General features: G+C 39.9%; 3 protein-coding genes across 4 annotated transcripts in view; 1 reads left to right on the forward strand and 2 right to left on the reverse strand.

Annotated features, from left to right (window-relative positions):
* Nucleotides 1–1015: 1015 nt before the first annotated feature.
* On the reverse strand, nt 1016–2089 carry LOC100563354 (olfactory receptor 5F1). Its single transcript, XM_008116549.3, has one exon. It carries the CDS (start codon nt 1976–1978, stop codon nt 1031–1033), a length of 948 nt encoding a protein of 315 aa, XP_008114756.1. The 5' UTR covers nt 1979–2089; the 3' UTR covers nt 1016–1030.
* Nucleotides 2089–16195, forward strand: part of LOC100562963 (olfactory receptor 14A16-like) — a 37258-nt gene continuing 23151 nt past the window's right edge. Inside the window, exon 1 of one of the 2 annotated variants that reach the window (XM_062957225.1) lies at nt 2089–2903. The gene's annotated coding sequence lies outside the window, so the exon portion shown is untranslated. Of the gene's footprint in view, nt 2904–9936; nt 10213–16195 lie in introns of those variants that run through there. The other variant, XM_062957223.1, reaches the window with a different exon arrangement.
* LOC103279776 (olfactory receptor 5AP2) lies at nt 7811–9893 on the reverse strand. The gene has a single exon (XM_008116472.3). The coding sequence runs from the start codon at nt 9558–9560 to the stop codon at nt 8520–8522; it is 1041 nt and encodes a 346-aa protein (XP_008114679.1). The 5' UTR covers nt 9561–9893; the 3' UTR covers nt 7811–8519.

Below are 16195 nucleotides of genomic sequence, written 5' to 3' on the forward strand. Positions count from 1 at the left end.
TGTCTCAAGCACGGTTGGTGGGGACGAAAGAGAGGGCCTTCTCGGTGGTGGCCCCTGGGCTCTGGAACTCCTTTCCCAGGGAGATTAGGCTAGCCCTAACTCTGTCTGCCTACTGCAGAGACCTCAAAACCTGGATGTTCCAGTGTGCATTTGATGATGGTTAGGCCCAGCCCTAATTGATAGATAGTGCTCTGAACTTTACCCCTAGCCCTGGCCCTGTAGTCTGCTTTTTGCACAAGTCCATGCCCAGCCCTGTCTAATTCTGATTATGCCCACTATATTTCTGTTTACTGGTTGTCATGGTTTGCTTTTTATACATTTTATGATGTTTTTATACTTTGTTATTTTTAATTGTTTAATTTGATTGTGATAAGTTATTATGTTATTAGCTGTGTTTTTAGTTTGGTATACTTTGTTGTTTGTTCTGACCATATGTAAGCTGCCCCGAGTACCTTTGTGGAGATGGTCGCGGGGTATAAAAATAAAGTTGTTATTATCAATATGATTATTATTTTAATTTCACACAGATTCATTGAGTGGCTAGAAAAATCTCTCCAAGTCAGATTGTGGGACCAAAGTTGGCAGACTCTAACCTTTCCAGAGTCAGTTGATCCCATCAAACAGCAAAATTACCATAAAATCTATATTACCAGAGTTATCTGAGATGGACAAAGGAGATGGCATACTACTGAATCATCCCCCTTCTGTCACTACTTTCAAGTAAACTCGTTGTCCTGAGCCAGCCTTCCAATACATTCCTCTATTTCTGAATTAAATCTTTCTTGTGACTCCTTCACATTCATCCATTACTGTTCTTTTGCATCTCTGTTTATATACTCATAATTTCAATGGATTATCATTATCCATATTTAAACACAATGGCTATGAAGAACAAGATAATTAGAACCACCTCTGGTATTTTATGTTTCAAACAATTCAGTACTTGAAACAATTCTCAGAGGAACAACAGAAAAATGTATTTTCAACAAAATTGATAAATTCTATGTCATCTCAAGTCTAAATTTCATAATTATCTGTTCTTCTTCAGAACTCTCTGAAGTGCTCCCTGAACTTCTTTATTCCTGAGGCTATAGATCAGGGGGTTTAGCATTGGAGTAATTATGGCATAAAGCACAGAAACGTGGTGGTCTTCTTTTATAGAATGAACAGAAGATGGGCGTATGTAAGTGTAAATGATAGTGCCAAAGAAGATGCTCACCACAGTGAGATGGGAAGCACAGGTGGAGAAAGCCTTCATCCTGCCATGAACCGTGTGGATTTTAAGTACTGTGAAAACTATGAGGATGTAGGAGAGAAGTGTCAGGCAGAATGGAACAATGATAACACATCCAGAGATAGTGAAGGTCACCAACTGACTGACAAAGGTGTCAGAGCAAGAGATGCGTAAAAGGGGAGGAATGTCACAAAAGAAGTGATTGATTTCATTGGAATTGCAGTAGGACAAGGAAAAGACCATTGCTGTATTAACAATGGAATTGAAGTTTCCAATAGCCCATGAACCTGCCAGTAACCCTCTACGCATTTGCTGGTTGATGAGCCGGGTGTAGCTTAGTGGATGGCAGATAGCTGCATAACGATCATATGCCATGGCTGAGAGGAGCACACACTCTGTTCCTCCTAAAGTAACAAAGAAATACATCTGGAGTGCACATCCTATAAATGAGATGGTTTTTTCCTTTGACAAAAGGTTCCATAACATCTTAGGAACTGTAGTGGAAGTGTAGCAAATCTCAACAAAAGAGAGGTTGCCCAAGAAAAAGTACATGGGAGTCTGAAGACATTTGTCTATCCAGATCAATGCAATAATAGTTAGATTCCCTGCCAAAGTTAACAGATAGACTAACAAGGCTGTAACAAAGAGAAGAGTCCAGTTCTCTGGGTTAACAGAGAATCCCGTGAGGACAAACTCTGTGACACTTGTTTGGTTCCAACTTTCTACAGGCTTGTTGGAGGCCATCTTTAATCAGGACTCCAGAGTTTCTTGATTGGGAAGGGATCACAGTTGTTTGATCTGTGCATAATGAAAAAGAGAGAGAGAGAGAGAGAGACCAAGAAGTCAGTTAATATACTGTACTTTTAATCATTGCAGTCACAGTCATCATTGGGTTGTTGTATGTCTTTCGGGCTGTGTGGCCATGTTCCAGAAGTATTCTCTCCTGACGTTTCGCCCACATCTATGGCAGGCATCCTTAGAGGTTGTGAGTCATCATTGCTTTCATAGGCAGGTAGTGAGCCTAGGTATGATAGAAGGAAGAGCGTAATCCATTGGGAGACCATGGGCTCATAGCATTTTATAGTTATAGAAATTGTTGTGGAGAATCCTAGACCTCAGCAGATGAGTTGTTTTTTATGCTACCCTAAATAACCCTAAATAACCCTAAATAAGTGTTAATCAAAGAAATCAATCTCCAAAACATGAGTCAACTTATTCATTGATTAATGTGACTATTATACTTTAATGGTTATTCAAAAAAGAACTACCGTATATACTCGAAGATAAGCCAAGTTTTTCAGCCCTTATTTATGAGCTGAAAAAGCTTCCCCCGGCTTATATTGGGGTCAAGGTCAAGCCAGCAGCGGAGCCTGGAGGCCACAGTATGTTTTCTTTTCCAAAACCTCCCTCCTCTGCTTCTCCTCCCAGGCTGGTTATCTTATATTTTTTTGAGAAAGAGACAGAGAAGAAGTGAATGTTTTCAAAAGCAAACGGAGAGTGTGAGAGAAACCCTTGCAAGCCAGATTGCATGGGCAGAAGGGGAAGAAAAAAAAGATACTCTTGCAAATTTGCACGATTCATTGCTATTACTATTATTATTATTACTACTACTACTATTTGAACATTCGAGTCCAAAGGGAGGGAAGGAGGGAAAAAAGAACAACAGAAGGTGTGTATTTCTTTTTATTCCTAAGGAAACAAAAATGAGGTGGGTTTTTTTTGGGAGGGGGAGAGAAGTTTTAAAAAGCCTTTTCTGGCTACTTTTTGAGTTTGAAAAAGGGAGAAAGAAAAGAGGTGGGAAAGGGCAGGAGAAAAGAGGATAAAGTTGTTTTTAGGGGGGGCTTTGCTTGCATTTCTTCCTTGGGTAAATGCATGCCCCAAAGCTTCTAAATATTTATATGGATGTTGCCCCTACAAATACATTAATATATGAATTTCCCCTCATATGTTTACAGGTCTTTGCAAATCCTATGTAAATATAGATAGATTTTTCCCACCCTTGGCTTATACTCGAGTCAATAAGTTTTCCCAGTTTTTTTGTGGTAAAATTAGGTGCCTCGTCTTATATTCAGGTCAGCTTATACTCGAGTATATACAGTATCCCCTTTTCTGAGTAGAGTGGTGAAGGGGATGAGCTTAGTCCATCCTGGGAGAACCTGAAAGTAGCATTAACCCCCTCCTCTCTGTCTAACATGATGGCACTTCTAGCTTTTTTGAATGCCTGGGTGGGGAAATGCCATGTTCAGCTGAGTTCAGTATCCACTTGGCTCACTGGGTGACCTTGGGCTACTTATTGTTTCTTACCTTAACAAAGGTTATTTTGCCAATAAGAATAGAAAGGCAATTATATATGCCACCTAAGCTATTTGTAGGAAAAATCAGCAATTAATGTAACAAGCAGTATTAACACCAGGTTGTTGTGAGTTTTTGGGCTGTATGGTCATGTTCCAGAAGCATTATCTCCTGACGTTTCACCCACATCTATGGTAGGCATTCTCAGAGAAATGTCCAGGGTGGGGGAAAGAATTCTTGTCTGCTTGAGGTACGCATGAATGTTTCTATTTGTCACCTGGATTAGCATTTAATGGCCTGCAGTTTCAAGGCCTGGCAAGTTGCTGCCTGGGGGAATCCTTTGTTGTGAAGTGTTAGCTGGCCCTGATTCTTGTCTGGAATTCCCCTGCCTTTTGAGTCTTGCTCTTTATTTACTGTTCTGATTTTAGAGGGTTTAATATGTGTGTGCGTCATCCCATCATTTTGGCAAAACTTCCCATCTGCCTCAACTCCTACTACTACTTTTATCAGGGCAGGAGCAGATAAAGAGGAGACTTCGCATAAATATGTGTGGAATCGCCTATTTCTTAACTCACCTCATTTGTCATACAAACAGCCTTTAGAAACATAAAATAAGAAGAGGTGACCTACAGCTTCTGCATAAAACTCAATTGTTGGCTGTACTTGGAACTGCCTATCTGATAATTTTTGCTAGTTCTACTTTACTCTGAATTCTATTCAACGCTTTTGAATTTGATTTCAGCCTACTGTTCCCTCCCATATCACTGTTTCTTCTCCCAAATAGGGAAAATCAGTATTCACTACTGATTTGAAACATGACTGTAGTGGATCACAGCATTATTCAAGATCTTCAATTTGTCATGATTATTTTCTATTATGTATATCTTTATTTCATTAGCCATGAAATGAAGTGGTCTGCTACCCATAATATGTAATATATCCTCAGAGTTATGCTATTTTTCACCTCTACAAACAAACCATCACTTCCTATCTTACCAACGGATTAATTAAAATCTTGTTCAACTCACTGAGTTTCAGAGAGTTGAGCAGTCATTTGTTGCTCCTTTTAAGATCTTGTCTATCTACATCAAGCTAAAAGATGCCTTGTTTAATGAAAAGTCATCTAACCTTAAGTGTCTGCCCACCAGTGCAATTTTAGAAGCATGTTTCTTTCATTATCTTGACATTTAACATCATAGGAAGACTGAAAGGCAAAAGAATTAATAATTGAGACCCTTAGCTTAGAATTCTTAAATCAATCCATCTACTGCAATGCTTTCATCTTCTAGAAAATGTTGCAAAAATTATTTGATAAGAACCGAATAAGATCCAATTTCTTACCTGCAATGTATTCTGATTTGAGCTTCAGGAGAGACCTTGGCATTGTCAATAGTTCACAATGAATTCGGCACCCAAACCATCACATCACTTTGTTAGACACACAGTCTATGTAACACAGTCTTCAATTTTTTTTCAAGCTAGACATTATATTACATCTGACATCTCTTTATTGCTACTGAACATCTTCCAATTTTCCCTTGTGTTTTTACTGGATAATTCCCCCTGGGACTAATAATTGGCATGAAGAGAAGAGCACACAATAGAAGAGGAAGCCAGAAATAAGCCAGATCTAACACACAATTTCTATAACATTGAAGGCAACTAGACAGACTTCTGGCCTATAAATAGATCAAGTAACATCTTGATCTAACAATTATTTCGTAGTGTACAGTTATAGCACTATGAATCCACTTAAACTGCCATGACTACATCCTTTGGACTCCTCGGATTTGTAGCTTGAGGAGGATCATTGATGATTCTCAAAGAGCTTTCTTTAGTGTTACACCAAACTGTGAACCCCAGGATCACACAGGATGTTGTCATGGCAGTTAAAGAAGGGGTGCAGTGCTATGGTTGTGTAGTGTAATTCCATTGATGTCTTCTATGCGAGTTATTTTTCTCTGAAGTTGCAGCCTCATGTTTCTCTGCCTTTTTCAATTGTTGCTGATGACACCACTTGAACCACTTGTGAACCAGGTCTTTGAATTATTTATTAGCTTTGAGCTTTAGATCTCTGCTGAAGCTCAAAGTAGAAGGCATTGTAGGTACCAAAGTTACCTAGAGTTGGAAGAGACCTCATCGGTGTTGGAAAAACACTTAACTGTTGCTTAAGTCTCTATGGTTAGATAGGAAGCCTAGAAAAAGAGTTAGGGACACCTTCCCCAGTTCCATGCATGCTTTGATTAGGCTTTACTATTGTTTCCTCCCTCATGTCCTGCTTAGGTCAACCCCACCCTTTGATGCTTTAGAAATGTGATCTCTCCTTGGGCTTTGATGTAACGTCCCCCAATTTGGCCTTTGGAATGTTTATGGCCCTAGAGAAGAAGCGACCCACAAGGCTTAGTCGCCATTCCTGCTTCCTGCTTTGTTCCAGAGAGAGGACACACTCTGTCCACTCCTATTACAAACAAATTAGGTTCTGTAGGTTTGTTCTTAAGTTGAGAATGTATGTAAGTTGGAATAGGGACACCATGGATAGCATAGGGAAGGGTTAACATCCCTGTGGAGTTTACTTTGCTGTTTGTGCCCCTGTTCAGAAGATTTCACCTCATTTTCTGAACTGGATTTTGAAAAAAAAGTCTTGTTGTGGAAACAAGGATTGGTGATAAAGCTTCAATTGAGACACCTTTTCCCCATGATAACTCTTTCAGGAGTGAATTTCTCTTCTTAGAAATCTTCCTAGGGGTAGATTTTTTTCACTTCCTGTTGTTTCACCATCTTTCTTAACTGTGCGTTGTTAGTAAGTCAGATGTTCATAACTCAGGGACTGGCTGTATATCTTCCTTCAATTCACCTTTTGCTAATCTTAATTTATAGGTTAACTTTTCCAATAGAGCTATTACGCATATCCTTTTTAACCAATTTTTTATTGTCAGATTCTCTAACTGAAGTGGACAAAGAGAAAAGCCACTGAGTCCTTTCTTGAGACCTGAAAAAACACAGTTTATTTACCAACTGCTAGATCCCCGAACAAAGAGAATTCTCTTCTTTTATGCATTCTTCTGTTACAAGTAGGCAAAGCTACATGTGTAGTCAGCTCTACATCACAGAGATAACCTTTGACTCTCCTAATATATGGTGTATACATCAGTTCTTTTTAAAGCATGGTTACAGATAAACATTATATTTTAGCCCATCCATCAGGAGGCCCTACCACTTTCCTTCCATTAGGCTCATGTCCACCCGATCCCTGGTATTTGGAATTTAGAGAAAACAGATCATTCCTTTGTCTTTATATTTAACCAACCTCTTGAACATTCCTTTGTCTTCTAGCTACTGCATCTAAAAATCTAATTTCCTATATTTCAATGTGCTTATACATACAATATATGTATGTGTTTATATATTTCTTTTATTTATTTCGTGTCAAAAGCATTGCATAATAAATAAATTTAAAAAGTGATGAAATAAAGGAAATCACAAGCAGCTAAATAGTTTTAGACCAAAGGTGGGCAACAGCGACCGCATTGTCCATGGCTTTAAACAACTCCTCCTCAATGCATGAGGCACAAGTTAGCTGGCATTGCCCCTCCTGACGTGTGATGGGAAGTTGCTGCTAACTGTGAGAGAAATAAGGTCGAACATTGTGAAAGCCACCCATTGCATGACTATCAGCCTCCTCCCACCAGACTCAAATCAAGGAAGGGCTTTATGAGAACCACCACTCCTCTTGATGTTCCCCCAGCAACAGCAAGATTGTCCCTCTGGGCAGCTAAACTAGGCAATTCCAACTGGATGGCCCCCCATGAGGGTCTTCCTTCCGCGGCAAACCAAGAATGAGCAACTTGGAAGTCCCTGAACAGACTGAGAAGCGGAGTGGGCAGATCAAAAGACAACTTGGCAAGGTGGCACTACCTGGAGGAATCCTCCATCTTGTGTGATTGTGGAGCAGAACAAACAACTCCGCATAGACATAGAAAGAGCTTCCTCGAAGACTGAGTGAATCCAGTTGGGCATCCCCTGGGCAACGTTTCTTGTAAACGGCTAATCTTTCCAACCCAAAAGCATTGCTTTTAAACTTTTTATATATTTCTTAATACATTCATATCATAACCTTTTCCAGGTTTTCACTATTTTGATTCTTGGGGCACATAACAGGAGCAGTATAACATTTTTCTTTACCAGATCCTTATTCCCACTTTCAAATACAGAAATTATTAATAGAGCTCTCCTGTAGTGTATTGCTTACCCCGCTATTTGTCTTAATCATGATAGCACAAAATCTGAGATTATTGCGGAACTTTATTAACAATTACATTCACTCACAAGTAAATCTTAGACATTTCTTTAATGGTAAGTTACTACTATACAGCAAAATTATGAATGAAGAAAATGTGGGCAAGTTCTCAGGCCAATACCCCAAAAGCCCCATCCCCTCAACTCATAAAAGTTTCCCTACAGCCTCCCAAGTCTACTGATCTAAGCAAGCTCTTCTTATTAGGCTCTTCCTCACAACAGGGCACATATATTTTCATTCTGTTTTCAATACTCAATTTTGGCTGTGAACTCAGGGTATAGAGGTATTCTGGTGTTTTGAACACACCAGATTTGAGTCCCTGACAGATCTCTGTACTTTTGGAAATTTTAGTGATATGATAGGAAAATACTTCATCATCCTGAAGGTACAGTTTAGTCTGTTATTGTGGATTGCCTGTGTACCTGAAATAACTCCCTTCTCTCACTTTTCATCTTTCACTGGATCTTAAAGCATAGAAGCAAATAGATTTTTTTAAAGGTACTGGGGCATTTCTTGGAATGGGTGGCCAGCATGCATCTTCTATATATGTGTCTAAGAATAAAAAGTATATCCACATTTGTTTGTTACTAGCATTTAGAGCAAACCAGGTTTTCCAGATTTACTTATGCTTCTTATGGGAAGGGAGCTGGAAACCCAACAGTAATTTTAAGCTTGGAAATTGAGTGCTTTCACCTGCTATTTGCCGTGCATTACTTTCCGAAATACTCTTTGCACATCCTTGTTCCTCAAGCTATATATGATTGGATTGAGCATAGGTGTTAGTATTGCATAGAACACAGACGAGATTTGGTCTTGTGCCTGGGAGTAACTGGAGTTTGGACGTATGTATGTGAAGATGATGGTCCCGTAATAAATGTTCACAACAATAAGGTGAGAAGCACAAGTGGAAAATGCTTTCAGCCTCCCTTCTTTTGTGCGGATCATAAGGATAGCTACAACTATATAGACATAAGACACCAGGATAACCAGAAATGGACCCATGATCACACTTCCGCCCACTACAAAAGTAACAATTTGGTTGATCAGAGTGTTAGAACAGGAGAGTTGGAAAAGAGGTGGGACGTCACAGAAAAAGTGCTGAATGACATTATCCTGACAGAAAGACAGACGAGACATCAAGCCAGAGTGTATCCCTGAGTTAGACAAGCCAAGAATCCAAGCAGTTGCTGCAAGAGAGGCACACACTTTTGGACGCATCAGCACATTATAGTGTAGTGGGTGACAAATAGCTGCATACCGATCATATGCCATGACACCTAGTAGGAGGCACTCAATCCCACCAAAGGAGATGAAGAAATACATTTGAGTGAAGCATCCTGCTAAGGAAATTGTCTTGTCTTGAGAAAGGTAAATCAGGAGCATCTTGGGGACAGTGGAAGTTGTGCTCCCAATATCCACCACAGAGAGATTGAAAAGGAAAAAATACATGGGATTGTGAAATCTTTTGTCCAAGCTGATCATGAGCAGGATAAGAATATTCCCAATCAAGACTGTTAAATAAATGACAAGAAAGAGAGCAAAGAGAAACAATTGTGCTGTTGGGCTGCTGGAGAGTCCCAGGAGTATAAATTCAGTGACAGTCGTTTCATTCACCATCTCTAGTTGGGACTCTATCTGTAAGAGAATGTTGTTAATTTTTTTAGCAATCTTTTTGTCTGTGAATAGGTTGAATATAATGCAGGACAAGATAAAACCCCAAGAAACAGGCCATGACATCAAACAAAAACCCAATGCTGTCTGAAATTACCCCCCCCCATCCCCACCAAATAAAGACACCGTAACACAATTACCACTAAGTCCCATACAAAACAGACATCTTAGAAGAGTAGCCAGGCCCGGTCCAACATGGAGGCCAGTGAGGCCCCCGCTTGGAGCGCAGGGTCCCCTGGGGCGCCGTTGAGGTGTCTCCCCCCCCCCCCCCCCACGGGGATCACCGGCTCAGTTGAAGCCTTCCACCTTCTGCAGCAGTGGGCATGGCTCTCTCTTCCTCCCTGCGTCTCTCTCTCTCTCTCTCTCTCTCTCTCTGAGAGGTCGCAGAGAGAGAGAGAGAGAGAGAGAGAGGTCAGAGAGGTGGAGAGAGGGAGAGAGAGAGAGGGAGAGGGAGAAAGCAGGGAGGGAGGGAAGAAAGAAGGGACCCAGCACCAGCCTCTTTCTCTTTCTCCCTCTTAGGAAAAAAGTCTCTTCCCCGGTTTGGTTTTGCTCTTTCCAGACTTACCCAAGAGCCAGTTAGCCTTAAAGGGGAACACCTGAGGCAGGCAAGCCTTTCTAATGGGAATCCTTAAGAGCCAGAGGATATCCCTTTAAGAGATCTCTCCAGGAGGATTATGGCACCAGCTCATTTGCAACAGATTCAGTGCCATGTAATCATGTGAGTTGTAGTTTTACAAACTCCCTACCTAGCCTTCCCTGCAGAAGAGAGCCAGTAGCATGCCAAACTACAACTCCCAGTTTTCTGTCAGATTGTTTTGGATTTCAACTCCCACAATTCCTAACACCAGACATGGGCAAAGTTTGCCCTTGCCTGGTATAGAAGCATTCTATTCTTTTTCCCCAGACATGCCAACAGTTTGTATATTAAGTGAGAAAATCCTGGGCATTTTTTCCTTTGATGCTAAAAGTGCATAGGTTGTTCAGCAACAGCCTACTGGCTGGGTTGCTATGAGTTTTCCGGGCTCTATAGCCATGTTCCTGAAGCATTCTCTCCGGACATTTTACCCACATCTGTGGCAGACATCCTCAGAGGTTATGAGGTCTGTTGGAAACTAGGCAAGTGAGGTTTATATATCTGTGGAAGGTCCAGGGTGGGAGAAAGAACTCTTGTCTGTGGGAGGCAAGTGTGAATGTTGCAATTGGCCACCTTGATTAGCATTGAATAGCCTTGCAGCTTCAAAGCCTGGCTGCTTCCTGCCTGGGGGAATCCTTTGTTGGGAGGTGTTAACTGGCCCTGATTGTTTTCTGTCTGGAATTCCCATTTTCTAGGTGTTGTTATTTATTTACTGTCCTGATTTTAGCTTTTCTTTAATACTGGTAGCCAGATTTTGTTTATTTTCATGGTTTCCTCTTTTCTGTTGAAATTGTCCATGTGCTTCTTGTGGATTTCAATGGCTTCTCTGTGTAGTCTGACATGGTGGCTTTTACAGTGGTCCAGCATTTCTGTGTTCTCAAATACTGGCTGTTAGGAATTGTGGGAGTTGAAGTCCAAAACATCTGGAGGGCCAAAGTTTGCCCATGCCTGATTTAGATCCATCTCAAAAAAGGGTATATTTGGCAATCCCTTTGGGTACAACCTTGGAAATATCTGGCTATAGTGCAAAATGTTCTCAAGTGTTGAGTTTTTGAAACTGCACAAGATGGCTTTAAGGCAATTTCTGCCCCCTCAGCCAAAACATATACAGCCAACTTCAGTAAGCTGGAAATAGTCTTAATCATGTATCCAGCTCAATAGCAGATTGTGATGGGAAAGTTCTGGAAACTGCAGTATAGAGCAGGCATGGGCAAACTTTAGTCCTCCAGATATTATAATAATAATAATAATAATAATAATAATAATAATAATAATAATAATAATAATAATAATTGTTATTGTTCTATTTTATTTCTAACCTGCCCTCTCTCCCCAAAAGGACTCAGGGCAGCTTCCAAATGCAAAGGCAAATATTCAATGCCATATACAATAATAAAAACACAACACAATAAAATCACAAATAAATCATAGCTAAAAGTGCATATAAAATTGATTCTATAGGGAGGATAAATGATTGGATTTCAACTCCTACAGCTTAGCTTTCTCTGCCAATAATGGTACCATACCAAACTACAGCTCCCAAGATTCTGTAGCAGTGAGCCATCTTGGATATTGCTAGGGATGATTTTTATATTATTATTATTATTATTATTGACACAACGACGTTGTATGACACAGCAAACAAGATAGATATGCTGGATTTCGTTTCACAAAATCACAAGTCGAACACTTCCCAAGTGTCTAGGACTGTGTGATGTATTTTCGGATTATTATTATTATTATTATTATTATTATTATTATTATTATTATTATTATTATTAGGCCTTGCTCCTGGGAAGGTTCCTCTGCTGTGGCTCCCTACTTATCTATCTACCTTTCCACATATTCTCCACATTGTGTGTATGTGTATGTATACATACACACACACACATATACACACATACACAAACACATATGCAGGGACTATAACACACACACACATATATATTCTATTCACCTCTACATTCTACCTTTTATTTTTCAGTGATTGGTTTCAGGAGTGGGGGCACCAAAATGCTGCTTGCTTACACTTGAAAATTGCCTAGGGCCGGCTCTGAGAGTAGCACAACTGTTGATATGGTCTTGCATTCTATTGGGGACATATGCATAACTATGTATCACTTTGAGCATGGCTTGAATGTCGGAGTAAGTCAGGGAAGGGTATTTTGGAGCCAGTCACTTGCACAGAGGAAGACAATGGTAAACCTCATCTGAAGAAATTTTGCAAAAAAATAATCCTATAACAGCTTTACCTTAGAGTAATCATATATCTGAAATGACTCTAAGGCAAACAACAAAAGCAATGGTTTCTGTGTAGATGTGTATGTACTTTTTTGGTGTAGGTTGATATTCTCTTCTTCCCTTCATAATTCCCAAGATCTCCCTATCATGATGAATAGCATTCTTGCATGGTTATTCCTGGCTTTGTGAAGAGCAGGTAGAATCAGAGAAGCATTTTGAAGTAGCTAGATTCAAAATAATAATATCAGTACTGAAATATATCAGGGTCCCCCAGAGGTCTCTCCACTGTGAAATAATTTTATATTCAGCTTTGGGCATGTGGCCAAATGCATCTATGATCCTGCCTGCTCTCCATGAGTTAGGGAATGGTGATGTTAATGGGGAAGCATGATGGGATGTTCAATACATCAGGGTAATATATGAATTAACCTAGCCAGCATTGATCTAGATTAGACCAACTTCATAGTTCTCCAACCAATGCAGTGGCTTTGAGACACAGAATGTCAAAAACTTTGCAAGGTATACTATGATAAAATAAATCTGGAAAATTGTTCTATATGCAGATCAACATACTATCTATCACAGAAAATCAGATCTAAAATGTGACTTGCTGAATGGACTAGAGGAATATCCAGTCTTGTCACATGTGGTGCCAGAATCGCCCTCAATTGCTGCCGATAGCAGGAATCTTGGCATTGTCTTCCCAGAGGGCGTGGGGACCTGCCGCCCCATGCCCATACTGCCCCAGCTTCCCCTTTACCTCATCAGACAGGGGGAAGCCTCCTTAAGGCAGATCGACCCCTCTTTCCTTATGGAGATGGGGTATTGCCTGTCGGCAGCATTTTCTTTTGTGGTGGTAAAATGTTTGCTCCAGTTCAGCCAGAGAGCCACCTTGAAAGTAGTTCTCTGGGGTGTGATGGGAGCCATTGGACTCCATGGCTGAGCTAAAAAAGAACCATCACTGTTGCCAAAAAAAAGGTAAGTGTGAAGAGATAGCAGGATTGAGTAGTAAGGCCAGGTATCAAATGGGATGCAAACATTGTTGTCATCGAGTCAATGAAATCCTGTACAGGCAGTGCCCGAGTTACAAACAATATAGGTTCTTTATGTTTGTTCTTAAGTTGAATTTGTGTAAGTCAGAATAGGTGCATTTAAAAAATGTAACACCATAGATAGATAGATAGATAGATAGATAGATAGATAGATAGATAGATAGATAGATAGATAGATAGATATAGAGAGAGAGGCTTTGATAGCATAGGGAAGGGTTAACACCCTTGTGCTGTTTGTTTAGCTGTCTGTACTCCGACTAGAAGATTTCACCTCACTTTCTGTTCCTGTGATCATTGGATTTTGAAAAATGTGACTTGTTGTGGAAACAAGGAATGGTGATAAAGCATCAGTAGAGACACCATTTCCCCATGATAACTCTTTAAAGAGTGAATTTCTCTTCCAAGGGGTAGATTTCTCTCTCTTCCTATTGTCTCACCCCTCTTTTTACTAGGAATCATTTGTAACTCAGACATTTGTAACTTGGAGGCTGCCTTTACTTACTTTGAAAGTGCAGGATTTATAGCAAAGTCTCTGAGCAAAACAAGACATGGCATTCCGGCATCATACCAAAGATTGCTCTGGCTGTCTCAGGAAGACAGATTGAGTAGTAGCATGATATTTGCACTGCAGAATCTCTATTATGTGCTCCATTGATTGCAGTGGCTGCTGTCCAGTAAAACGTATTGGGGACTTTCATGGTATATATGAATTTCCTAAACTAGGAGTTTTGCAAAGGCATGAAATTGAAAGAATCAGACATATGAAGCATTCAGAACTGCCCAATAGGATTATATATTTTCTGAATTATATCATTAACAGATCTACTGCTTTTTATGCATATTTCTTCTGATATTACAGGAGAGATAGCCATTTCGAAAGAGAACCATTAATGGAGATCCATCTCCATGAATTTGCTTTAGTTTCTTTCTAAAGATACATTTCATGGAATTGAATTCTATAGCATTGGCAATATACCTGTGAAGAATTAGGAAACAATTATAACTATACAATAACCCTTCCATAATATCTTACCTGTTTAGTAGTCTTGCATGTTTGGTTTCATTGCAAGCAGTGATCCATTCTTCTCATCCTGGAGAAGATCTTGATATCCTAAAATATTTTTAAATCATCCATACCAACCTGTTGTATCTCTGTCTCCTACAAGCCCACATCACTAGTATTTCTGGCTAGATATATTCCAGTGAGACATGCCCAGGGGAACTACATGACTCATGCAATTACTTTTTATGGCAGGAATTTCATTTTGTAAACTCTTGATTTTCCCTTTAATGCCTTTAAATAAACACTTTCCTTGGACTCAATTCCCAGCTCAGATTTTTCTCTATAGATTTCATATGAGTAACCTTTGAACATAAGTGCAAGTGTGTAGCATCTATATCTGCTAATGTACTCCAGTAGTGAACAAAGTACAGTACATGGGCTACATGGCCCCCAAAGTCATTTTGTGATCACCTTGGCACCGCCAAAGACTATTTTTTCCTGTCACTTTTGTGTATCATTTCATATTGTAAAAATATCTCAGGGATCTAAAACTTTGGTGTAAATGTTTCCTCTCTCTCGAAGCTTTTGGGGGCATTTGGTGGCAAAGAAAAATGTTTTTGTGTGTGTTTGGCACTGCTCCCCAAAATCTCCTAGGTGGGCTAATAGAACTTCCTTGTAAAACTTCAACTCCCTGGAGTCCATAGTGTTGATCTCTATTTAGTTATCTGAAATATCAGGATCTGTTTGGGTGTGCCAGCTCCAATGTTTCCCAATCAAGACACACAGTGATAAGGGTGGCATCAGAGGTTGATTGCTACAGCTGGCCAAGGAAGAATGTCATGGGAATTTTCCAGATTTAACATGCCTTCCATTTACAGACATCAGTATTTTATAGATCTTAGAGAATAACAGACATTACTCTGATTGGTACAAATTACAATCCACTGCATTATTAATTTGATATGCTTTCATTGCTGTCATGTTTTACAGCTTGTGAATGGCAGGGTGTGTATGACAGGATTTTAATACGTTTTCATTGGAGGAAAACTTGAGTTTCAGCCTGGAGGGGACTTCCCAGGTAGGAAATGTGGACAATGGAGGTATTGATTACTATCAAAGTGGAATGGCCCTAAGACGATGGCCGATGGGATTTCCTAGCTCCCTCGGTGAAACAATGGAGAGTAGAACTGTGGTGATGAGCCTGGACCCAACTTTAAGTGGAATTCATTGTGCCCTTGTATGACATTGACCAACTAGCAATCTGTTTGATTATCTGCATTCTGATCTCAGTTCTGAGTGGCTAGGCTGAAGAGGAGATTCTGGAATCTTGAGTCTTATTATGTGGAGATGGGGAAAAAAAGAAAATGTGGCAGTGCTGCTCAGTGGGGGGTAACTTGAGGTCATTTACTTGAAATTCTATTTTTGGGATTCAAGTGTCAGATAACAATAACATTAAGCTATGGGAGTTAAAAATAGTGTCAAACGTCATTAATTCTATAGTGTAGTTGCACAATTAGAGATGGTTGGAAGTTCTTTGTCTTACCCATTGAATTTCAGGTAGAAATTGAAATGCATTAAGCTTTCCATGTTATGCACACTTACCAATAATTTATTTACTCATTACAACCATTACTTTCTTTACTTTATAGCAGTGGTTCCCAATCTGTGGGACCACCACTAATCCCCAAGAATTAAAATATGGTCTGCGGCCTCGCTGTTACTATACTGTTGCAACAAGAGTGACCAGTCTCATGAAACCCTCTTATAGTGT

Source organism: Anolis carolinensis, chromosome 6 (genome assembly GCF_035594765.1).
Source record: "Anolis carolinensis isolate JA03-04 chromosome 6, rAnoCar3.1.pri, whole genome shotgun sequence".
In the NCBI taxonomy this organism is placed as follows: domain Eukaryota; kingdom Metazoa; phylum Chordata; class Lepidosauria; order Squamata; family Dactyloidae; genus Anolis; species Anolis carolinensis.

Excerpts from the sequence above, each read along its gene's own strand:
- LOC103279776 (XM_008116472.3), bottom strand. The coding sequence starts at position 9,560 with ATGTCATGGCCTGTTTCTTGGGGTTTTATCTTGTCCTGCATTATATTC.
- LOC100563354 (XM_008116549.3), bottom strand. The coding sequence starts at position 1,978 with ATGGCCTCCAACAAGCCTGTAGAAAGTTGGAACCAAACAAGTGTCACA.